The following is a 24,598-nucleotide window of genomic DNA, read 5'->3' on the forward strand; positions in this document are numbered from 1 at the left end:
TTCCGCTGGCTGCCCCACCATCACAGAAAGCACTGAGCTAGGCTGAAACACCTGCATTTTGGAGCTGCCTTACTCAAGAAAGCAAAAAAGAGACCATGTTTGTATGCGGCTTTATTAACGCAATGATTTTATTTTTTATTTTATATTGTTTGAAAAATGATATGTTACACGTATTAATACCAAAATAACATGCAAAACAGACAACAGGAGTGGCTCAAAACAGGTGGGGCTCTGCCCTGAATGAAGGGTCACCACTGGATGTGGATAAAATAGTTATAAATATATACTGTAAATAGTAAAATAAAAGTATTATATATATGTGTATCTCCTGGCACTGTTTTGTAAGCCCCTGTATGGGGCCGAACACACAGGACTGTGAAAAACGTTGTGGACATATTTTGGGAAAATAAACACATTTTCTGTTGCATCAATATTGTCTTATTGTGGTTATTTGTGGGGAAATGGTATGAAACACACACATTTTAATTATGAATCAAAGTCTTTATGCATAACATACTTGGTCATAGTCAGTGTTGGGGAGTAGTGAACTACACGTACTGTAGTCCAACTAGTAATTTAATAGGTTATAATACATCTGACTCCAGAGTGATCTGTTATCACAATTTGTAGTCTATTACATTTTAGATTTAGATATAATTTATCACGTAGGCTGAATGTAGTTAACTGCTTTTTCAAAGTAACTTCAGTTTCTTAAAGGCAACTTTAGTGTAGCTTAACTTCTTCCAGTGTGAAGTAATTGGTAGCTTCCCCTACACTGGTCATAGTAATGTTACAGTCAAATACGATCATGTTCAGTCCAGCTGGGGGTTAAGAAATTTCCCTACGATCTTTACAGTAGTGTCGTAAATATAGGCTAGGTTGCCAAGCGACCATTCTGATTTCAGGCTTAGGCCGCTCTACTGTAAAGTGAGGGGATCCACACAGAAGGTTAAAGTGACTTCACCAAAACACGGTAAATAATGACATGTATACCATATTTACATAACGTTTGACAAGTCAACCATAACATAATATTGTACATGCTTGCTCCACAACAATGTGGGGAAAATTGTTTATCGAGTCACCACACAGCGCGAACGGTCTGTCTTGTCGTTAGCAAGTTAACTTTAGTTGTCGTTTTCGTTAGTATGTTCGTTTATCAATACAATTAGCTAGCTAATTAAACAGTTAGCTAGATAGTAAAGTCGAGTGAAATAAGTGCATGGCTGCTAAATGTTGCTAGCTAGCATAGCTGGAATTAACGACGTTAATAATACTAGCTAGCTAGATAATGGGCTTGTATGAATGTCAAAATGCAACGTTGCTTTGGCTAGTTAGATAGTTTAACTAGTTAGGGCTGGCAAGCTGTAACGTTAGCTAGCTGGCAATCGCACGTTAAAGTGGGTCTGACAGCATTTTAGGAATTTGAAATCTTATTAAAATCTGTTCATTTACACCCCCAGAAAGAATAGGACCGTTTTTAAAACATGTTCTGACAAACGAGTACTTAGATACGGTCGTTTTCATAAGTTATTAAATGTTTGGGAATTACATATACTAAGGCATTTGTGAAGATTCTATAGCAAATAGTGGGAAAGCAGCCGTGCGTTTGGACAATTAGTAGACACTGCATTAAATAAAACCTAATAAAAACATACAGTACCAGTCTAAAGTTTGGACACACCTACTCATTCCAGGATTTTTCTTAATTTTTTTACTGTTTTCTACATTGTAGAATAATAGTGAAGACAAAACTATGAAATAACACAAATGGAATCATCTAGTAACCAAAAAGGTGTTCAACAAATCAAAATATATTTTAGATTTGAGATTATTCTAAGTAGCCACCCTTTGCCTTGTTGACAGCTTTGCACTCGCTTGGCATTCTCTCAACCAGCTTCACAAGGTAGTCACCTGGAATGCATTTCAATTAACCTCCCTGGGCAAGGTGGGACGTTTGCGACTATTTTACACCATTTTAAAGACAAGACTCTCGTTAATCTAACTACATTGTCCGACTTCAAAAAGGCTTTACAGCGAAAGCAAAACATTAGATTATGTCAGAGTACCCTGCCAAAAATAATCACACAGACATTTTCAAAGCAAGCATATATGTCACAAAAACCAAAACCACAGCTAAATGCAGCACTAACCTTTGATGATCTTCATCAGATGACACTCCTAGGACATAATGTAATACATGCATGTTTTGTTCAATCAAGTTCATATTTATATCAAAAACCAGCTTTTTACATTAGCAGTTATATTGAAATAGCTCCGTTTTGTTCGTGCGTTCAGGTCACAATCCGAAGGGTGACGTGCGAGCGCATTTCGTGGCAAAAGAATTCCAAAATATTCCATTACCGTACTTCGAAGCATGTCAAACGCAGTTTAAAATCAATTTTTATGCAATTTTTCTCGTAAAATAGCGATAATATTCCAACCGGGCGACGTTGTATTCATTCAAAGACTGAAAGAACAAAATGGAGAATTCACATGAACGTGCATCTCCAGTGTCACTGTCCCCAGGCAGGCCAGTAACAAACTCTGCTGCTGTTCTTTGCCCAGAGACTGCAGACATCTCATTACACTTTCTGGCGCCTTCTGAGAGCCAATGGAAGCCTTAGAAAATGTCACGTTACAGCACAGATGCTGTATTTTCGATAGAGGCGCTACAGAAGGACAATAAATTGTCAGACAGGGCACTTCCTGTATGGAATCTTCTCAGGTTTTGGCCTGCCATATGTGTTCTGTTATACTCACAGACACCATTCAAACAGTTTTAGAAACTTTAGAGTGTTTTCTATCCAAATCTACTAATTATATGCATATTCTCGTTTCTGGGCAAGAGTAGTAACCAGATTAAATTGGGTACGTTTTTTATCCGGCCGTGCAAATACTGCCCCCTAGCCCCAACAGGTTAACTAGCTATAGCCTAATGTTCACTAGCTAACATTGAACCTGGTTGGTTAGCTACCTACAGATTCATGCAGGGTAGTAACGTCATGAGTTGGGATTATGGTTCATTGTTTTACCTAGCTCGCTAGCTACATGTCTTAACCAAAGACTCCACTATGCAAGTAACCATTTCGGGTGCGTTAGAAAATTCAGTCTGGCCATCTACTCCGATTTCAGAGCACTCTTGTCTGAGTGTGCCAGAGCGCAGAATAACTGATTAATTTACAAACCCTCAACACCTGCTGAATATGGCCGGTTTCAGTAAACGTAGGCTAAAAAGCATAATTAAATTGTTGCCAGCAGCACAGTTACAGTCACCAACGCTCTGGATAACCTGAAAACAGCCTAACCAGCTCTGCTAGGGTGAGTAAAATGGTTAGTGGGATGTTCTCTCATTATGTGTCTGGAAGTAGCTTGTAAGCTAGCCAATGATGTTAGCCAGTTAGCTTGGGTGCTTGACTGCCGTTGTGAGGTCAGAAAATTTGGATCAACCCTACTCATCGGCCAGAGAGTCCGGTTTGCGCTCCGAGAGTGATACATTTTGAATTTACGAATGAACAATCTGACAGCACAGTTGCAGTCACCAACGCTCTATATAACATAACAGCCTATCCAGCTCTGCTAGGGTGAGTAATGTTCAGTGAGCTGCCCTTAGCTAGGGGGCTTGACTGCTGCTGTTAGTACAGAACGCTTGGAACAACCCTTAAAAAGATGGGTGGGGCTAAAGAGGGTGCAGACACAGAGCTCTCCAATAGTAAACTCAGCAAAAAAGAAACGTCCCTTTTTCAGGACCATGTCTTTCAAAGATAATTGGTAAAAATCCAAATAACTTCACAGATCTTCATTGTAAAGGGTTTAAACACTGTTTTCCATGCTTGTTCAATGAGCCATAAACAATTAATGAACATGCACCTGTGGAACGGTCGTTAAGACACTAACAGCTTACAGACGGTAGGCAATTAAGGTCACAGTTATGAAAACTTAGGACACTAAAGAGGCCTTTCTACTGACTTTGAAAAACACCAAAAGAAAGATGCCCAGGGTCCCTGCTCATCTGCGTGAACTTGCCTTAGGCATGCTGCAAGGAGGCATGAGGACTGCAGATGTGGCCAGGGCAATACATTTCAATGTCCGTACTGTGAGACGCCTAAGACAGCACTACAGGGAGACAGGATGGACAGCTGATTTTCCTCGCAGTGGCAGACCACGTGCAACAACACATGCACAGGTGCACGAGTTACACCAGGAACGCACAATCCCTCCATCAGTGCTCAGACTGTCCGCAATAGGCTGAGAGAGGCTGGACTGAGGGCTTGTAGGCCTGTTGTAAGGCAGGTCCTCACCAGACATCACCGGCAACAACGTCGCCTATGGGCACAAAACCACCGTCGCTGGACCAGACAGGACTGGCAAAAAGTGCTCATCACTGATGAGTGGCGGTTTTGTCTCACCAGGGGTGATGGTCGGATTTGCGTTTATCGTTGAAGGAATGAGCGTTACACCGAGGCCTGTACTCTGGAGCGGGATCGATTTGGAGGTGGAGGGTCCGTCATGGTTTGGGGCGGTGTGTCACAGCATCATCGGACTGAGCTTGTTGTCATTGCAGGCAATCTCAACGCTGTGAGTTACAGGGAAGACATCCTCCTCCCTCATGTGGTACCCTTCCTGCAGGCTCATCCTGACATGACCCTATAGCATGACAATGCCACCACGCACAGAACGAGCAGTATGGCTTATTTCCTGCAAGACAGGAATGTAAGTGTTCTGCCATGGCCAGCGAAGAGCCAGATCTCAATCCCATTGAGCACGTCTGGGTCCTGTTGGATCGGAGAATGAGGGCTAGAGCCATTCCCCCCCCCCAGAAATGTCCGGTAACTTGCAGGTGCCTTGGAAGAGTGGGGTAACATCTCACAGCAAGAACTGGCAAATCTGGTGCAGTCCATGAGGAGGAGATGCACTGCAGTACTTAATGCAGCTCGTGGCCACACCAGATACTGACTGTTACTTTTGATTTTTACGCCCCCTTTTGTTCAGGGACACATTATTCAATTTCTGTTAGTCACATGTCTGTGGAACTTGTTCAGTTTCTCAGTTGTTGAATCTTGTTACATTCATACAAATATTTACACATGTAAAGTTTGCTGAAAATAAATGCAGTTGACAGTGAGAGGATGTTTCTTTTTTTTGCTGGGTTTGGTAGCAAAACATTGAAAAGGCCATTTTCTCAAAAGTGAGTTTACAAGTTTATTCACTTTCAAAGCAAAATTATTTTCCCATTGTTCATAAACTGTAGTGTATGATATACCATTTTGGATAAAAGTAGACACTCCAGAGCTACAATGTAGAAAACACAATTTCAAATTTTCCTACATAAGACCAATTTTGAGCTGGTCGGTCACATGTGGGAACTTCTTCAAGACTGTTGGAATAGCATTCCAGGTGAAGCTGGTTGAGAGAATGCCAAGGGTGTGCAAAGCTGTCATCAAGGCAACGGGTGGCTACTTTGATTAATCTAAAATATTTGGTTACTACATGATTCCATATGTGTTATTTCATAGTTTTGATGTCTTCACTATTATTCTACAATGTAGAAAACAGTAAAAAAAATAAACACCTGTGAATGAGTAGGTGTGTCCAAAATGTTGACTGGTATTGTATGTGGACACCCCTTCAAATTAGTGGATTTGGCTATTTCAGCCACACAGCCATGCAATTTCCATAGAAAAACATTGGCTGTAGACTGGCCTTACTGAAGAGCTCAGTGATTTTCAACGTGGTATCGTCATAGGATGCCACCTTATCAACAAGTCAGTTTGTCACATTTCTGCCTTGCAAGAGCTGCCCTGGTAAACTGTAAGTGCTATTATTGTGAAGTGAAAACTTCTAGGAGCAACCAATTGCTGAAGTGCGTAGCGCGGGAAAATTGTCTGTCCTCGGTTGCAACACTCACCACAGAGTTCCAAACTGCCTCTGGAAGCAACGTCAGCACAAGAACGGGATCTTCATGAAATGGGTTTCCATGGCCGAGCAGTTGCACACAAGTCTAAGTTCACAATGCCAAGAGTGGTGTAAAGCTCGCCGCCATTATACTCTAGAGCAGCGGAAACGCCTTCTTTGGAGTGATGAATCACGCTTCACCATCTGGCAGTCTGACAGACGAATCTGGGTTTGGAGGATGCCAGGAGAACGCTACCTGCCCTAATGAATAGTGCCAACTGTAAAGTTTGGAGGAGGAATAATGGTCTGGGGCTGTTTTTCATGGTTCGGGTTAGGTCCCTTAGTTCCACTTAGTTCCAGTGAAGGGAAATCTTAACACAACAGCATACAATGACATTCTAGACAATTCTGTGCTTCCAACTTTGTAACAACAGTTTGGGGAAGGCCCTTTCCTGTTTCAGCATGACAATACCCCTGTGCACAAAGCAATGTCCATACAGACATGGTTTGTCGAGATCGGTGTGGAAGAACTTGATTGGTCTGCACAGAGCCCTGACCTCAAACCCATTGAACACTTTGGGATGAATTGGAACGCGCCAGGCCTAATCACCCAACATCAGTGCCTGACCTTACTAATGCTGTTGTGGCTGAATGGAAGCAAGTCCCCGCAGCAATGTTCCAACATCTAGTGGAAAGCCTTCCCAGAAGAGTGGATGCTGTTTAAGCAGCAAATGGGGACCCTACTCCATATTAATGCCCATGATATTGGAATGAGGTGTTCGATGAGCAGGTGTCCACATACTTTTGGTCATGTAGTGTACGTCATGGAATGTGGAGTCCAATAGAACCTACTTCTAAAACCTCTTATAAAGTTGGTTTTGTAGTATAAACTGGGAATATTTTTTTACTGATACTATGATTTGTTTATTTCATATCTGCAAAGTAGTTAAAACGCTGTCAGTTCCACTTTAACTAGCTTGCCCATTCATGTACTGTAATGCTAGCGCATATGTCTGGGTATGGCCCCAGTGTTCTCGAGAACTAGTAACGTACGTTAGCTAATTCTACTGCTTCCAGTTTTCTGAACAATAATGTACAACTAGAGGGCTCTCTATACCAATGAGAAATGTCAGATTTAATTCACAGCCAACACATTGGGTGTATCGATTAGCCGATAGACCGTAACATTAGCAAACAGTTGCAAAATGTTTTGCAACGGTAACCATTTACTCCAAACGGAAACAGTTTTGCAACTAAAATGAGTTTTCATTGGACAATTTCAGGTATGTCTCTCCCTCGTTTTATTCAGTTTGTTTCTGCTTGGTTCCTTGTGAATACATCCCTTGTTATTATGGCCATAATGACTCTAGGGGAAACACTTGCATTGTCAAAACCATGACGCCAAAGAAACACAGAAAGGCCCCTTTTCTAATAAAAAAAACCTTAAGCATCACCCTTGCTCTTCTCTCTCCCCCCCATCCTGCAGCATCATGCCGTTCATCGACCTCCAGGGGAAGTTGGGCATCAACATGGACAAATGGATGTTGATCCAGGGTGGAGAGCAACCATACAAACGTGCGCCGCGCTGCCACGCCTTTGAGAAGGAGTGGATCGAGTGTGCAGATGGCATTGGTCAGACCCGTGCCAAGAAGGAGTGCAAGCTAGAGTTTGAGGACTTCTATGAGTGCATGCACAGAGAGAAGACGGTGAGTGTAAGACATCTGAGCTGAAGAGAGTGTGTGAACTGTGAAGATTGATTGTGTGTGTGTGGGTTTCATGTCCTTTCCCCATAAACACTTGTGATTTCATCAACCAAGACCTGTTGAAGAGTTGCCAGTTGATGTTCATGTCTTTGATAAAATAAACTGCTTGTCATCCTACATGGGTGTCCATCCTAGGGATGTGATAAATTCCAATTTGTAAGTCGCTCTGGATAAGAGCGTCTGCTAAATGACTTAAATGTAAATGTTAAATGTAAATAAATGGAAAAATGTTCTTAACATTTAAACGTAAAATTCATACAATTCCACGCAAATTCACAATGAAGCTGAACTGCTGTCAGCAACGGTCTGTGTTTCACAGCACATCCCTTTCAGAAGGTTAAGCATTGCACCTGTACTACTGTTACTGTACCTCAATTCCACCTTGCAAAGTTTGAATTTCCTTCTCATTTAACTTCTCAAAGTATTGCCATACAGGACTTCGCTGCTGTCGCTTGCCTTTCTCTGCCATTTTCCAACTGTTAACGACGATGACGTAGTATTGGAGAGTCGACTCAAATAATTGATCCCTTGCACGTCGACTCCTATTTCTGAGGGTCAAGATTCGTAGCGGAATTGACTCCTAAGATTCAGTATTTTTGGAGACTGATTAGTTGCATATTTCATTGGGAGCTAGCAAGAGATGGACGGAGAGAGAGGGGAGGGCACAGTATAGGCAGGACTTGCACCTTCAGTAAAGCAGGGCAAATTATCAATGAATAGCCTTGGATATTGAGATAAACGAGATGCAACACTTCTCACACAGTCACATAAAGTATCTGCACGGGTTCGCGTCACGCTGTTCACATCGTGGTAGCCAGGGCACCAAAACAGCAGAGAAGTTGAGCCTCGTGCTTCAACGCTCTCATTGTTGCGGAAATTGACCCACTATGCAGTTTACTTTCTGCATCTACTTAAAATAAAATGTTTTTCAGTTAGGGATTTTTCTTAACATTAAGGATCCCAATTTCCTTTAAACATTTGAATGTTTAAACGTTCACACCCTTAGTCCATCCTGTCCAGCTCTACCTTTTTTTCATTGACTTCATGGATAGTTGGAGAAAGCTTTGCTGTTGATTTAGCAATTGATTGTCAAGACTTATAGGAGATGCTTTTGTTGTTTGACTGTTTTTGTTGTTAAAAATACATTGAGTTGATCAATGAAGAGAATGATGGTTTTGATCAGCAATGAGCTGAAAAAACACACCAATACCTCCTAAGAAGTTTTGAGCTCCCCCCCCCCAAAAAAAAAGTTTGACAGCCTCTCTCAATATTTCCTCTGAATGTGCAGTAAGTGTCTGACGTGGATATCTCTCTCACTCTCCGTGCATCTCTTTCTGTGTCTGTAGCACAAGAGGCTGTATGAGATCCGTAAGCAGCGGGACAAGATGGTGAAGGAGGGCACCTACCAGACCCCAGCTCACCACACTGGCGCTCAGGCTGACAACAGGCCTTGACCCTATTTGACCTTGTTGACCACAAGGTGTGTCCCCAACTTGTGTATAATAATTTTTATTCAGATATCACTTTATTGTTCGTGTCTACCCCTGTACAAGTTTGCAAATAAATATTATTGATCGTTTACTTTGTATATTGACTTTCTCTTTCTCCTTTTTTAGGTACAGTGTAGGGAGAGATGATTGGAAGAAAGGGACAGAAATGTGAAGGTGATTTATAATATGTGCTCTCAGGTTTCAGTTTGATGTTCACTATTTGCGCCCCCCAAAAAAGTTTGACAGCCCCTCTCAATATTTCCTTTGAATGTGCAGTAAGTGTCTGACGTGGATATCTCTCACTCTCTGTGTATCTCGGGGCGGCAGGTAGCCTAGTGGTTAGTGTTGGACTAGTAACCGAAAGGTTGCAAGATTAAATCCCCGAGCTGACAAGGTAAAAATCTGTCGTTCTACCCCTGAACAAGGCAGTTAACTGTTCCTAGGCCGTCATTGAAAATAAGAATATTTATGATCTTGGTTTTGAATGTGTTAATACTACCGATTTTTGTATTCAATTATTTGTAATACCATACTAACTACACAACACCAGACAATATTTTTTTGAGCGTGAACTTATTCATTATTTACAACCCCAGTTTGAGACTGACATAATGATTTCAAATTAGCCTACTTGTTTTGGGACGCAAATGGCTACAGGTGAAGTACTACAGGACTACCGACCTGAGAGTAGTGAGAATATTTTCTTCACATACCTGTACAGTGTTTTCAGAAAGTATTCCAATCCCTTGACTTTTTCCACATTTTGTTGTGTTACAGCCTGAATTCAAAATTGATTAAATAGATTTTTTTTCTCACCCATCTACACATAATACCCCATAATGACAAAGTGAATTAAAAAAAATATATATATTGCTGCAAATGTATTGAAAATGAAATAGATATCTCATTTACATAAGTATTCACACACCTGAGTCTACTTTGTTGAAGCATCTTTACAGCCCTGTCTTTCTGGGTAAGTCTCTAAGAGGCTTTCCCCACCTGTATTGTGCAACATTTACACATTCTTTTGAAAATTCTTTAAGATTTGTGAAATTGGTTGTTGATCATTGCTAGACAACCATTTTCAGGTCTTGCCATAGATTTTCAAGTAGATTTAAGTAAGAACTAACTCAGCCACTCAAGAACATTCACTGTCTTCTTGGTAAGCAACTCCAATGTAGATTTGGCCTTTTGTGTTTTAGGTTATTGTCCTGCTGAAAGATGAATTAATCTCCCAGTGTCTGGTGGAAAGCAGACTGAACCAGGTTTTCCTCTAGGATTTTGCCTGTGCTTATCTCCATTATGTATTTTTTTTATCTTCAAACAGTCCTTAACGATTACAAGTATACCCATAACATGATGCAGCCACTATGCTTTAAAATATAGAGAGTGGTACACAGTAATGTGTTGTATTTGGGGCAAATCCAATATTACTTTGTATTCAGGACAAAAAGTGAATTGCTTTGCCACATTGTTTGTAGTATTCCTTTAGTGCCCTGTTGTAAACAGGATACGTTTTGGAATATTTTCGTTCTTTACAGGCTTCCTTCTTTTCCACCTCAGTCAATTAGGTTAGTATTGTGGAGTAACTACAATGTTGATCCATCCTCAGTTGTCTCCTATCACAGACATGTTTTACAGTCACCATTGGCCTCGTGGTGAAATCCCTGAGCGGATTTCCTTCTCTCCGGCAACCGAGTATCTGTTGTAACTGGGTGTATTGATACACCATCCAAAGTGGAATTAATAACTTTCCCATGCTCAAAGAGATATTCAATGTCTGCTTAATGTATTTTTACCCATCTACCAATAGGTGCCTTTCTTTGTGAGGCATTGGAAAACCTCCCTGGTCTTTGTGGTTGTATCTGTGTTTGAAATGCACAGCTTAACTGAGGGACCTTACAGATAATTGTGTGTGTGTGGTTACAGAGATGGGGTAGTCATTTAAAAATCATGTTAGACTTATTACACACAGTGAGTCCATGCAACTTATTATGTGACTTGTTAAGCACATGTTTACTCCTGAACTTATTTAGGCTTGTCATAACAAAAGGGTTGAATACTTATTGACTCAAGACATTTCAGCTTTTCATTTTTAATTAATTAGTAAAAATGTTGACAAACATTACACTGGCATTATGAGGCATTGTGGGTAGGCCTGTGATAACCAGCAAAATGAATCTTGTTGAAAAAAATAAACATGACACTTCAAGAAATATCTTGTTATAGCAACTCTCCATAAGCCAGACTTGCTTGGGAAGTAGGGGGTTGATTAAATCTGAAATGCACTCAACTCTAAACCATGTGACCTAATTCTGGTAAATAACAGAGTCCATGGATTAGTTGAGAAATACTCTCAAGGGACAGCTTCTCCTGATGAAAGCTAAATATGAATGGATGCCCTCTGACACCCTCATTCAATTACCAAGTGTTTCACTTGCGTTTATAAGATTATGAGATTATCCATGTCACCACAAGGTGGTGCCAAAAGCCAAGTAATTACTACAAAACCTACCATCTACCTAATCATGTCAAATTACATTTAAAGTAGATGGACTTCTCTGTAACATTTGTCAAGCATTGTAACAGAAGTGTATGTGTTTAGTAGCAACAAAAATAAAGGGTTTCTTACTTGCTGATATACAGTGGAAAATTAAGTATGATGGAGTGATGTTGGCCTCGGCCTTAATCACAAGGATTTATTTTGTATTTTTATTAATAACAGATACTAGAGATGGCAATACTGTCACAATATAGCCTACAAACAGTTTTGATGAAGTGTGTGATTGAGGGAGGGGCGAGGGCGGGAGATGAAGAGAGGCACAGCGGTCTAAGGCATTGCATCTCAGTGCAAGAGGTGTCACTACAGACCCTGGTTCGATCCCGGGCTGTATCATAACCGGACGTGATCGGGAGTCGCATAGGGCGGCGCACAATTGCCCAGCGTCGTCTGGGATAGGGGATGGTTTGGCGGGGTAGGCCCTCATTGTAAAATAACTGACTTGCCTAGTAAAATAAAACAATTCAAATATGGATTTTTCATACACGCCAAAAGATTGCCTCTTGTCCTGACTCAAGCCAAAGTGTTACACCATTACTGTTCTGAATCACGTCAGAGTCTGGGGTTACACTATATCTAGACCGTGTGACAAGGTGAAAAGCAACCATATGGGATAGATCTAGGCTAGTCATCACAAGGTTTTAATCAAGTTTTTGGGATAGGGGATTTTGGCCTGTCTGGTTAGCACGGCATTTTCTTTTACAAAACTATAGGCCTATTGCCTTGCAGTTTACCTGTTTTATTGTCAATTACAGAAATGCGTTCTTCCCTTATTTTGATTAACTTAATGTAAAAGGAGGCTTTATTATAGGCCTATCAGTACGTTTAAGCAGTCTAATGTTGTTACCTTCTACAGCCCAAAGTTATGCTACCTTCTGAAGCAAGTCTCCAGTCTAGGTTGCAAAATTGCACTGATTTTCATTTGGCAAGGCACACCGAATTTAATTTAGCCTTTGTTTGATTAAAACATCAGCAGCGAGCCTAGTTAATCCTGAACTGTCGGACAACATTCCGTCGCGTTCTCTGACGGCTCGGCGGATGGAGGGAGGACCATTCTTACAAGCTTTTCATCCCGGCTGGACAAACTGGCCACTCCTGTAGGACTGGGAAAGTCCTGCAACTACAAACTAACCTACAAAATTCAGTTACATAAATACATATTGGAGATGGGGGGGGGGAGGAGGGGTCAGGAGAAAAAGGAGAACAGGGATGATAGATCAATGGATTAAGGATTAATATGATCACATGCAAAACCTATTGCAAAAGCAGTAGCTAAACATAGCTATTTCGTGTTTGCTATGCATCCACAAATATTCCAAATGTAAACGCCCCTTCCAAAAAATAGCGTGCCAGTTGCCCGTGCGCGAATCGTGCTGCTGAGCCCCAGATGACGTTGGAACACACCGAAATTCCATTTTCTCAACAATAAAAATCTCCAATAGCTATGGGTTAAATGTTAAACCCGTTAAATTGCCTACCCATATATGAGGTCATGAGAGAGGAGAGAGCAGAGCGAAAGTTGGCGGGCGAGAGTGAGGGAGGGAGCGAGGGGGGGTTGTAGAGACAGGAAAGAACGGGAGAAAAGGAGGGAGAAGGAAGGAGGGGAATAGACAGCCATTACCGAATCACGGTCGTGGTATTCATCTCTTCCTTGTCCCGGTTCGGTACAAACCGTACAAACCGCTGAGTCGCAGCCCTGGTCAGACAGTCTGTATCTAAACGTGCGTCCGAAAGAGGAGAGAAGGTTGTCGTGAGGAGGGAGACGAGCCACAGCATCCCTGTCTCTGTAATCCTATAGGATATTCGGACTCGGGGACCGCTATTCTCCGGTAAGGTTTCGGTGTCGCGCAACACAGCATGTGTAATCTGATTCATATTGACAGCCGTTTTAGATTGTGAAATACATATGATACAATACATGTATTATGGTTGGTTTTCTGTTGCATTTTAATTACCGATGTGGTAAAACTATTCCCATAGCCCGATGTCCAATATCTGTTCTTAATTGCATAGTAATAAGTCGATCTTTATGTAATTCATAAAATGATTGGTCTAATTCATCTATTAGGATATAAATACTGATATATAGGGAATTGTTAGTATTTTGGTTAGATAAAAACATGAGGTATCCCATATGCCTATCAAAATCGATTTTTATCCATGCTTGCTCCTGGTTTAGGTGCTTTGTGTTTGAAAAGGAGAAATGAGAAGGGGTTGGAAGGGTTTCTAGGTCCAACAGCCTAACAATGTTATTCTACTAATGAGAGAGACACAAAACACCACGTAACAGACGGATGAACGTTATTAGCCCGTTCTGCAGGCAGTGTGGACAACTAGCTCCAGTATGCTCCTTGACTTTGTTCCCCACGACAATTCCAAATAGGACCGATGCTCAAATGCATACCTTTACCGCTACATATTAAAGCACTTGCTTCTCTTTTCCTCACAACAGACATCACCTCTTCTACAGAGCATAACATTCCTATGGTCTATTGTAATTTCGTTAAGTCCACAGCCATATGCAAGAGCTGGTTATTCAAGCTATTGTAATTTATGTTACAATAGCTTAGATTTCTGAATAGAAGTAGGTGTCCCTGATTACGATAATGTCATTGATCGACCATTAATTACAAGTGATAATATCATGGGGACCGTGCATCCATCAAAATGCATCTCTAGAGCGGCATCAAGGAATGGTCGACATTTATAGTCTGTTTTAACACAAGTTGTCTATGTTCAGCCTTCTTCACATCAAAGGCTGTCTGGAAAATAGCAAAAATCTGTGCTAGGGGTGAAAGCAAGATTCAGGGGTCCCCCGTTGATTCACACACCAGATGGCTTTTCATTTTGTGAGCAGCCTTGTGTTGATCATAAATCATAAGCAAACACGGTCAGTTTGTCTGTCTAGCCCACACTAGTCAAAGTAAATAAACAATCAAGTAGTCATCAACGTCCCATTTTAAACCAGAATCATATTTTTCTCCTATTCCGTGAGACACTCGTTGGCAAATATTATGTCTACTACTCTCACACCTTTTTCAGCTGCAGTGCTCCCTTATTTAACTATTCAAGAATCAGGGAACTACCACCATGAAACTATATGGAATAAAATGTCACAGAGATGGCACTGTTCTGTGCTGTCTTGGCTGTAAAAAAAAAATGGAAGTAATGTCCGTCTGTATCTGCCTGCCTGTCCTCCTGCCTGTCCTCCTGCCCTTCCTGCTGTCTGTCTGTCTGTCTGTCTGTCTGTCTGTACGTACTCGATCACATCTGGCCATTTGCCTCTGAATTGCCTCGTTCGTCCCATGCACTGTATGTTGCTTGTGGTGAGATGATCGGATGATGACATATCGTCTCATTATCATAGATTTTTCACTCGTACCCCCCCCCACACACACACACACACGGTCTATAGGGACGAGAAAAGATGGCTGCTGCTTTACGGGATCCAACCAACCTATTGTGTGTGTTTTTTCGCGTTGTTTGTAACTTATTTTGTACATAATGTTTCTGCCACCTACTCTTATGACCGAAAAGAGCTTCTGGACATCAGGACAGCGATTACTCACCTCGTTAAAGAGAAATTATTCGTCCAGTACGACTTGGACGCAAAGGATTTACTTCAGACACCGGACAAGGCCCAAATCCATGTTATTCGCATGAAGAAGAGACAGAGATATCAGGGACGTAGGTGCCTTGTAAGAATCTGACAGCGAGTGGGTAATCCGCCTCTACCATCAGTCCTATTAGCCAACGTGCAATCATTGGATAACAAACTGGATGAGATCCGATCAAGCCTATCCTATCAACAGGACATTAAAAACTGTAATATCTTATGTTTCACCGAGTCGTGGCTGACCAACGACATGGAAAACATACAGTTGGAGGGGTTTTCCATCCATCTGCAAGACAGAACAGCTGCCTCCGGTAAGACAAGGGGTGGTGGTCTGTGTCTATTTGTAAACAACAGCTGGTGCACGAAATCTGATATTAAGGAAGTCTCAAGGTTTTGCTCACCTGAGGTAGAGTATCTCATGATAAGCTGTAGACCACACTATTTTCCAAGAGTGTTTTCATCTATATTTTTCATAGCTGTCTATTTACCACCACAAACCGATGTTGGCACTAAGACAGCACTCAACGAGCTGTATAAGGCCATAAGCAAACAGGAAAATGCTCATCCAGAGGCGGCACTCCTAGTGGCCGGGGACTTTAATGCAGGGAAACTTAAATCGGTTTACCTCTTTTCTACCAGCGTGTTACATGTGAGCCCAGAGGGAGAAAAAAAACTCTAGACCACCTTTACTCCACACACAGAGACACGTACAAAGCTCTCCCTCGCCCTCCATTTGGCAAATCTGACCATAACTCTATCCTCCTGATTCCTGCTTACAAGCAAAAACTAAAGCAGGAAGTACCAGTGACTCTCTCAATATGGAAGTGGTCAGATGACGCAGATGCTAAGCTACAGGACTGTTTTGCTAGCACAGACTGGAGTATGTATTGGGATTCTTCCGATGGCATTGAGGAGTACACCACATCAGTCACTGGCTTCATCAATAAGTGCATCGATGACGTTGTCCCCGCAGTGACCGTACGTACATATCCCAACCAGAAGCCATGGATTACAGGCTACATCCGCACTGAGCTAAAGGGTAGAGCTGCTGCTTTCAAGGAGCGGGACTCTAACCAGGACGCTAATAAGAAATCTCGCTATGCCCTCCGACGAACCATCAAACAGGGAAAGCGTCAATACAGGACAAAGATTGAATCCTACTACACCGGTTCCGACGCTCGTCGGATGTGGCAGGACTTGCAAACTATTACAGACTACAAAGGGAAGCAAAGCCACGAGCTGCCCAGTGACACGAGCTTACCAGATGAGCTAAATTACTTCTATGCTCGCTTCGAGGCAAGAAACACTGAAGCATGCATGAGAACACCAGCTGTTCTGGATGACTGTGTGATCATGGTCTCCGATGTGAGTAAGACCTTTAAACAGGTCAACATTCACAAGGCCGCAGAGCCAGACGGATTACCAAGGCGTGTATTCGAGCTAGCGCTGACCAACTGGCAAGTGTCTTCACTGACATTTTCAACCTGTCCCCGACTGAGTCTGTAATACCAACATGTTTCAAGCAGACCACCATAGTCCCTGTGCCCAAGAACACCAAGGTAACCTGCCTAAATGACTACCGACCTGTAGCACTCACGTCTGTAGCCATGAAGTGCTTTGAAAGGCTGGTCATGGCTCACATCAACACCATTATCTCAGAAACCCTAGACCCAGTCTAATTTGCATACCGCCCCAACAGATCCACAGATGACGCAATCTCTATTGCACTCCACACTGCCCTTTCCCACCTGGACAAAAGGAACACCTATGTGAGAATGCTAATCATTGACTACAGCTCAGCGTTCAACACCATAGTGCCCTCAAAGCTCATCACTAAGCTAAGGACCCTGGGACTAAACACCTCTCTCTGCAACTGGATCCTGGACTTCCTGACGGACCGCCCCCAGGTGGTAAGGGTAGGTAACAACACATCTGCCACGCTGATCCTCAACACGTGGGCCCCTCAGGGGTGCATGCTCAGTCCCCTCCTCTACTCCCAGTTCACCCATGACTGCATGGCCAGGCACGACTCCAACACCATTATTAAGTTTAACGATGGCACAACAGTGGTAGGCCTGATCACCGACAACGATGAGACAGCCTATAGGGAGGAGGTCAGAGACCTGGCAGTGTGGTGCCAGCATAATAACCTCTCCCTCCACGTGATCAATACAATGGAGATGATCGTGGACTACAGGAAATGGAGGGCCGAGCACGCCCCCATTCTTATTGACGGGGCTGTAGTGGAGCAGGTTGAGAGCTTCAAGTTCCTTGGTGTCCACATCATGGTCCAAACACATCAAGACAGTCGTGAAGAGGGGACAACAACGCCTATTCCCCCTCAGGAGACTGAAAAGATTTGGCATGGGTATTCAGATCCTGACAAAGTTCTACAGCTGCACCGTCGAGAGCGTCCTGACTGGTTACATCACCTCTTGGTATGTCAGCTGCTCAAGGCCCTAACAATTGCCAAAGACTCCAGCCACCCTAGTCATAGACTATTCTCTCTGGTACCGCACGGCATGCGGTACCAGAGCACCAAGTCTAGGTCCAAAAGTCTTCTTAACAGCTTCTACCCCCAATTCATAAGACTCCTAAACAGATAATCAAATGGCTACCCGGAATATTTTCATTGACCCACCCACCCACATTTTTACGCTGCTGCTACTCTCTGTTTGTTATCTATACATAGTCTCTTTACTTACATGTACTGCACATATTACCTCAATTACCTCGACAAACCTGTGCCCCCACACATTGACTCCGTACCGGTACCCCCTGTATATAGCCTCGTTGCTGTTTATTGTTGCTCTTTAATTGTTTGTTATTTTTCTATTTTCTTATTTGTTAAAAAAAAGTGAGTATATACAGTTGAAGTCGGAAGTTTCCATACACCTTAGCCAAATACATTTAAACTTAGTTCTTCACAATTCCTGACATTTAATCCGAGTAAAAATTCCCTGTTTTAGGTCAGTTAGGATCGCCACTTTATTTTAAGAGTGTGAAATGTCAGAATAATAGTAGAGAGAATGATTTATTTAAGCTTTTATCTATTTCATCACATTCCCAGTGGGTCAGAAGTTTACATACACTCAATTAGTATTTAGTAGCATTGCATTTAAATTGTTTAACTTGGGTCAAATGTTTCGGGTAGCCTTCCACAAGCTTCCCACAATAAGTTGGGTGAATTTTGGCCCATTCCTCCTGACAGAGCAGGTGTAACTGAGTCAGGTTTGTAGCCCTCCTTGCTTGCACACACTTTTTCAGTTCTGCCCAAAACTTTTCTATAGGATTGAGGTCAGGGCTTTGTGATGACCTCTCCAATAGCTTGACTTCGTTGTCATTAAGTCATTTTGCCACAACTTTGGAAGTATGCTTGGGGACATTGTCCATTTGGAAGACCCATTTGCGACCAAGCTTTAAATTCCTGACTGATGTCTTGAGATGTTGCTTCAGTATATCCACATAATTTTCCTTCCTTATGATGCCATCTATTTTGTGAAGTGCAGTCCCTCCTGCAGCAAAGCACCCCCACAACATGATGCTGCCACCCCCGTGCTTCACGGTTGGGATGGTGTTCTTCGGCTTGCAAGTCTCCCCCTTTTTCCTCCAAACATAACGATGGTCGTTATGGCCAAATAATTATATTTTTGTTTCATCAGACCAGAGGACATTTCTCCAAAAAGTACGATCTTTGTCCCCATGTGCAGTTGCAAACCATAGTCTGGCTTTTTAATGGTGGTTTTGGAGCAGTGGCTTCTTCCTTGCTGAGCGGCCTTTCAGGTTATGTCGATATAGGACTCGTTTTACTGTGGATATAGATAGATACTTTTGTGCCTGCTTCCTCCAGCATCTTCACAAGTTCATTTGCTGTTGTTCTGGGATTGATTTGCACCTTTCGCACCAAAGTACGTTCATCTCTAGGAGACAGAAAGCATCTCCTTCCTGAGCGGTATGACGGCTGCGTGGTCCCATGGTGTTTATACTTGCGTACTATTGTTTGTACAGATGAACGTGGTACCTTCAGGCGTTTGGAAATTGCTCCCAAGGATGAACCAGACTTGTGGAGGTCTACAATTTTTGGCTGATTTCTTTTGATTTTCCCATGATGTCAAGCAAAGAGGCACTGAGTTTGACGGTAAGCCTTGAAATACATCAACAGGTACACCTCCAATTGACTCAAATGATGTCAATTAGCCTATCAGAAGCTTCTAAAGCCATGACATCATTTTCTGGAATTTTCCAAGCTGTTTAAAGGCACAGTCAACTTAGTGTATGTAAACTTCTGACCCACTGGAATTGTGATACAGTGAATTCTAAGTGAAATAATCTGTCTGTAAACAATTGTTGGAAAAATGTCTTGTGTCATGCACAAAGTAGATGTCCTAACCGACTTGCCAAACTACAGTTTGTTAATGATGCATTTGGGGAGTGGTTGAAAAACAAGTTTTAATGACTCCAACCTAAGTGTATGTAAATTCCGACTTCAACTGTACTTTCTTGACACTTATTTTTCTTAAAACTGCATTGTTGGTTAAGGGCTTGTATGTAAGCATTTCACTGTAAGGTCTACACCTGTTGTATTCGGCGCATGTGATTTCATTTGACACACACGCACATATGCGCAGTGCAGGTTGACGTTTATTGTCTTGAGCTTTGTCCTGGAGGCAGAAATTAGCGATTTCCCCTTAGATAGGCCAGCTGCAAAGTCAAAATTGCCTATATTGTAAAAATTTCTTTAAAAAATATTTAACTCTTTGGTCTTAATTTAAGGTTAGGGTTACGCATTAGGGTTAGCAGTGTGGTTAAGATTTGGGTTAAGGTTAGGTTTAAAATCAGATTTTCTGACTTTGTGGCTGTGCTAGCTAGTGACCACTTTGCAGAGCTGCCACCAGAACAAGAAAAAAACCGCTAACCTGCATATGGAGTACACACACGCTCTCTCTCCTTTCTCCCTCTCTCTCCCTCCCATGTTCATTCCCTCAGACAGTCAACTCCAGCAGCACCTCAATGGCAGTGGCTTTTGACAGTGGCTTTCTGTATCGGAGCATGTCTGGATCGCCAGTGAGTCGGGGTTGAGAGTCTAGTCAGTGTTACTCATAGCTGGAGGCCTATATCTATGAGGATCGCTCAACTGTCTCCAAGATCATTCATGCATGTACACAAAACAATGTGGATTATATGCCTAGGTAATCTGTTCAACTATCAATGAGGCTTCAACAGCTGTTAATCAGTAAGTCGGTCCATGGACTATGAAGGAATGCTGTTTTGGAATCACTCTGTCTCAGCTGTGGATGGGAACACCCTGTATCCATGGCCATGCAAACCCGGAAGCCTCGTTACATCTTATAAATCAACCCAGTCAACTGTTCTGCGTCCTTACATGGTGCAACTCCAACAGCTGTTGTTGGGGGGAGAGTGGGAGAGAGAGGGAAGAGGACTGAGACAGAGACAGAGAGAGGGGGAGAGGGAAGAGAACTGAGACAGAAAGGGAGGAGAAAGAGGGAAGAAGACTGAAAGAGAGAGAGAGAGAGGGAAGAGGACTGTGACAGAGAGGGAGAGAAAGGAGGGGGCTGTTTTGAAAAGGTAATTATTGAATTATGATGATTTTTTTCTGACTTTTCAGCTTTTTCCTTTCAAAAGCTGTCTTCCTTTCACGCGATGCCACACAAAGGCATAATGACACAGCGTGGCTTTGAATCCCCCATTCTGTCTCTATTTATACACCACTGGCTCCGGTCGCCTCAGAACCAACACTCTGTCAGGCAGCAGCAGGGAAACTGAGTGATCCAACGGCATGCTGAGGATGCTGGGAAGGGACATGCTGGAGGAAGTGGGGCAGGCATTCTGCCCAGGACTAGACTAGTACAAGGAAATTCGCCACAGTCACCACAGATGGAAATAGTAGTTAGCTTGTTTGACTTACTACTCACATATCAATGAAATATTTCCACTACCTAACCACTGCTATAGTAGTAAGGGAGTTTGTATAATTTCAGTCAATTGCAAATTGGATAGAAGGCCAAAACTCTTTTTTTAAATACTCTTCCTTATTTAGATAAAAATGGAAAACCGTGGTGGTTTTGTGGTCAACTAGGACCCTCATGAGACGTAAAACTGCAAAGGTCTGGTCTGAAAAATAGCTGAATAAAACCAGAATCAAATTGTGTCAGTCATTTATCATGACTGGGTCAGCCTTTAGACAGTAAAGCCCATTCAAAGTCCCCAGACACCACTGTGCTGAGGTCAGTGGTATTGATCCCCAATATGATGGACAGAGCCCTAGTCCATGCTCCTGTGGGTCCCATCCACATGCAGCTGATCACAGAAGAACTCAGTGCTCCTCAGCTCCTCTCTCTGCATGACTCGAGTAGAGAATCCAGTATCGACCAGGACCCAGACTGTATTAATTGAATCTGGAGCGAGGGTATTCGATCAACCTGTCCCTTGGTCTTTCCACATCATTACATCATGACTCATTAGCGATATATGTTGAACCATCATCATCATGACCCCAAGACCCACCCGTCAATCATCTATTACGAATGTAGAGTAATGGAAGTCATACTGCTCTTGATTGTCGCCAAAGTTGCTTGAAAGATGCTCAATTGTCCTGATTTCTTCCTTTTCCTGCCCTTCTCCATTGACTATTGATTGAAGTGTGGTGTGGTTTCACAACCGCTCCAGTGACGCTGTGATGTCTAGCCATCCTCTTTGCCTTTATGTCAATCGTCTTCATCTTGAAGTTGAGTAATGGTTTTCTGCTGTCATATTACTTTGAACTCGTCAAACTCGTTGAGCGCCATTGAGACCTGGCAGTTCTGTTAACCTAATTCTTCCTCGATCCTCCTCCCTATCGTCGTCACCATTAGTTTACCACATCGTGTTGTAACCAAGGTGACTTAAACTAATTACAAGAAGCCTTGCATTATTTTTGAGCTATGACAGATTAGACTGTGGATGAATTATACAGCATTGCCTATCTCTCATACTTCCTTTCTTTCTCTTCTCTGTCCTCCCTTTTTTCTTCCCCCCTTTTGCCCTGCCCTTATTTCTACCACCTCCCCCACACTCTTCCCCATCTCTTCTCCTCCTCTTTTACTCCATTCCCTCTTTTCTTCCAGCCCTCCGGCGTGATGGAGTCCTCGGACGAGGAGACACTGAGCGAGCGCTCCTACGTTAGCGAGAGGAGCGAGCGGTCTTTGCGTAGCGAGCGCTCGGGGGGCTCCCTGTCCCCCTGCCCGTCCGGACTCCAAGGCCCCTCTGGGGACACCCTACCCTGGAACCGACCGTCCAGACACGAGAGAGGAGAGAGGAGAAAGAGGAAAACTCACAACTCTGTGCTGGACCCGGCCGAGAGGGCGGTGGTGCGTGTTGCTGGTAAGACATTTGGGAAGTATATACTTCTACAAAACTCACCTGTAGAGGGTATACCTGCAGAGATGGGAACTGATAACGGTCCCCCTTCATTCGGGGAAGACAGAAGGCAAATGTGTGGCAATGTTTTCCTTACAACGTCAAGCATTTTATTACACATTTTATTACACATTGGAATATTGTTAAGTCTAATGTAATTAAAAAAAGATATTTTTAATGATTGTGCTGTATGGGAGGGAGTGTGCTGTATGGGAGGGATGAGGATACATCTCTCCATCCCTCTATACCCTTGTGAATGTGGATGTGGGTTGGGAGTGCAAAAAAACATATATCATAGCAACACTCCAATTGGCAGCAACTCGGCATATATATTTTTAAACAGAGTGTACTGGACTTTTACTGAAGGGTTGTGATACCGCTACAAATACATCAGAGAAAATAAATCTGTCAGGTTTATGGCTTGAGGATTTCAAAGAAATGTTTCATCAGTGAACCTGCCATTGTTCCAGCTTGGGTTTTATAAGGCAGTAAAGTGTTTGTGACGGAAGGAGCGACTAAAGACATAGTGAAAAAGGAATGGTTATGTATGCCGCGTTTGTTTCCTCAGGCATGCAAGCTGCTCTTCGCCTGCTATTTCTGTTACTTTCATTACTCTTTACCAACACAATCAGCGTCCCACTGGGCACAGACTTAAATTCAACGTCTATTCCACGTTGGCTCAATGCCATTTCATTGAATTTACATGGAAACAACGTTGATTCAACCAGTGTGTGCTCAGTGGGGTTGTTGGGCACTAAATAGAGATGCATACAAAGAGATGGATTGATGTGGTGTGTAACAGAAGCTCCTGATAACTGTTGTGAATCGTGCAGATATCCAGACTGAGCCATCGAAAATAATACATTTAAATTGGGACTGGTGAACTGCAATCCACTTAAACAAAACATTTTAAAGTGTTTCAACACCGTTAAGTTTTAAGCACAGGTTTAATACTTAAACAGTTTGCACTTGTGTGAACTTATCAGAATTCAACTGTATATACTAACCAGTGTGGGGGAGAGAGGAGGCACTCAACCAATTCCTGGTCAGAGGTCAAGAGAAAGGAGGAAGAAAGGAGTGTGAGAGAAACTAAACTGTCATGTTAAAGCTACAAACAGGTCTTTTTTTGGTTGCCTGTTTACTTGAAGCGGTTGTGACATGCATTTCAGCTGACGTGTCTTCTTTTTTTAACCCTTTTTTCTCTTTTGAACACATGTTTTTGAGGTTTTGACCGTGCTGGTCATTTGACTGTCATTTGACCGTCTCCTGGTTTGAAGAGCTGGAATTCACAGCTGTCCTGATGTGTTGTGGTGCCAGCCTTCCAGCGTTTGGGTTGTGTGTGTGTGTGTGTGTGTGTGTTTGTGTGTGCTTGCGTACGAGAGTGTGTGTGCTTGCGTACGAGAGTGTGTGTGTGTGTGTGTGTGTGCTTGCGTACGAGAGTGTGTGTGTGTGTGTGTGAGTGGGCAGGGGAAAGGCTGTGTCTGTCTTACTGTTGTAATTTGATTATGAGAGAGATTTTTTGGGATCAGTGTTGACAGTGGAACACGCTATTGGCAACAAAAGGTGTTGTGTCGTTTTTATTCAATATTTCATATTGGTTTTCATTTTGGATGCAATTGAGGATGAAGTGAGAATCAATATAAACTAGTATAAAAGCAATTGTGACTGTTTATATTAGCATGTCTGGTCATTTTATAATATAATATATTTGGATTAAAAGTAATTCATTTGATCAAATTAAGTTTTGTGACATGCATGTTACATGGAACAAAGGCTACATTTGTCTCATGAATTGGAACGTTCTATTCAAAACAGTTCAAAAACAGTTCAAAAATGTCCTGCTATTGTGGATTATTTA

General features: G+C 42.5%; 2 protein-coding genes across 7 annotated transcripts in view; both read left to right on the forward strand.

The window, feature by feature from the left end:
* Positions 1 to 867: 867 nt before the first annotated feature.
* On the forward strand, positions 868 to 9,239 carry LOC115173474 (NADH dehydrogenase [ubiquinone] iron-sulfur protein 5). The gene is made up of 3 exons (XM_029731583.1): positions 868 to 973; positions 7,382 to 7,601; positions 9,005 to 9,239. The coding sequence occupies exons 2-3, from the start codon at positions 7,386 to 7,388 to the stop codon at positions 9,110 to 9,112; spliced, it is 324 nt and encodes a 107-aa protein (XP_029587443.1). The 5' UTR covers positions 868 to 973; positions 7,382 to 7,385; the 3' UTR covers positions 9,113 to 9,239.
* A 4,064-nt stretch (positions 9,240 to 13,303) lies between these two features.
* The window catches only part of LOC115173472 (microtubule-actin cross-linking factor 1), a 259,398-nt gene continuing 248,103 nt past the window's right edge, over positions 13,304 to 24,598 (forward strand). For 3 of the 6 annotated variants that reach the window (XM_029731573.1, XM_029731575.1, XM_029731576.1), the window contains exons 1-2: positions 13,304 to 13,537; positions 22,449 to 22,704. In XM_029731573.1, coding sequence (XP_029587433.1) covers positions 22,461 to 22,704 — 244 coding nt within the window. In that variant the 5' untranslated portion in view covers positions 13,304 to 13,537; positions 22,449 to 22,460. The remainder of the gene's footprint in view (positions 13,538 to 22,448; positions 22,705 to 24,598) is intronic. The other 3 variants (XM_029731581.1, XM_029731580.1, XM_029731582.1) reach the window with 2 other exon arrangements.

This window comes from Salmo trutta, chromosome 34 (assembly GCF_901001165.1).
Source record: "Salmo trutta chromosome 34, fSalTru1.1, whole genome shotgun sequence".
Lineage (NCBI taxonomy): Eukaryota > Metazoa > Chordata > Actinopteri > Salmoniformes > Salmonidae > Salmo > Salmo trutta.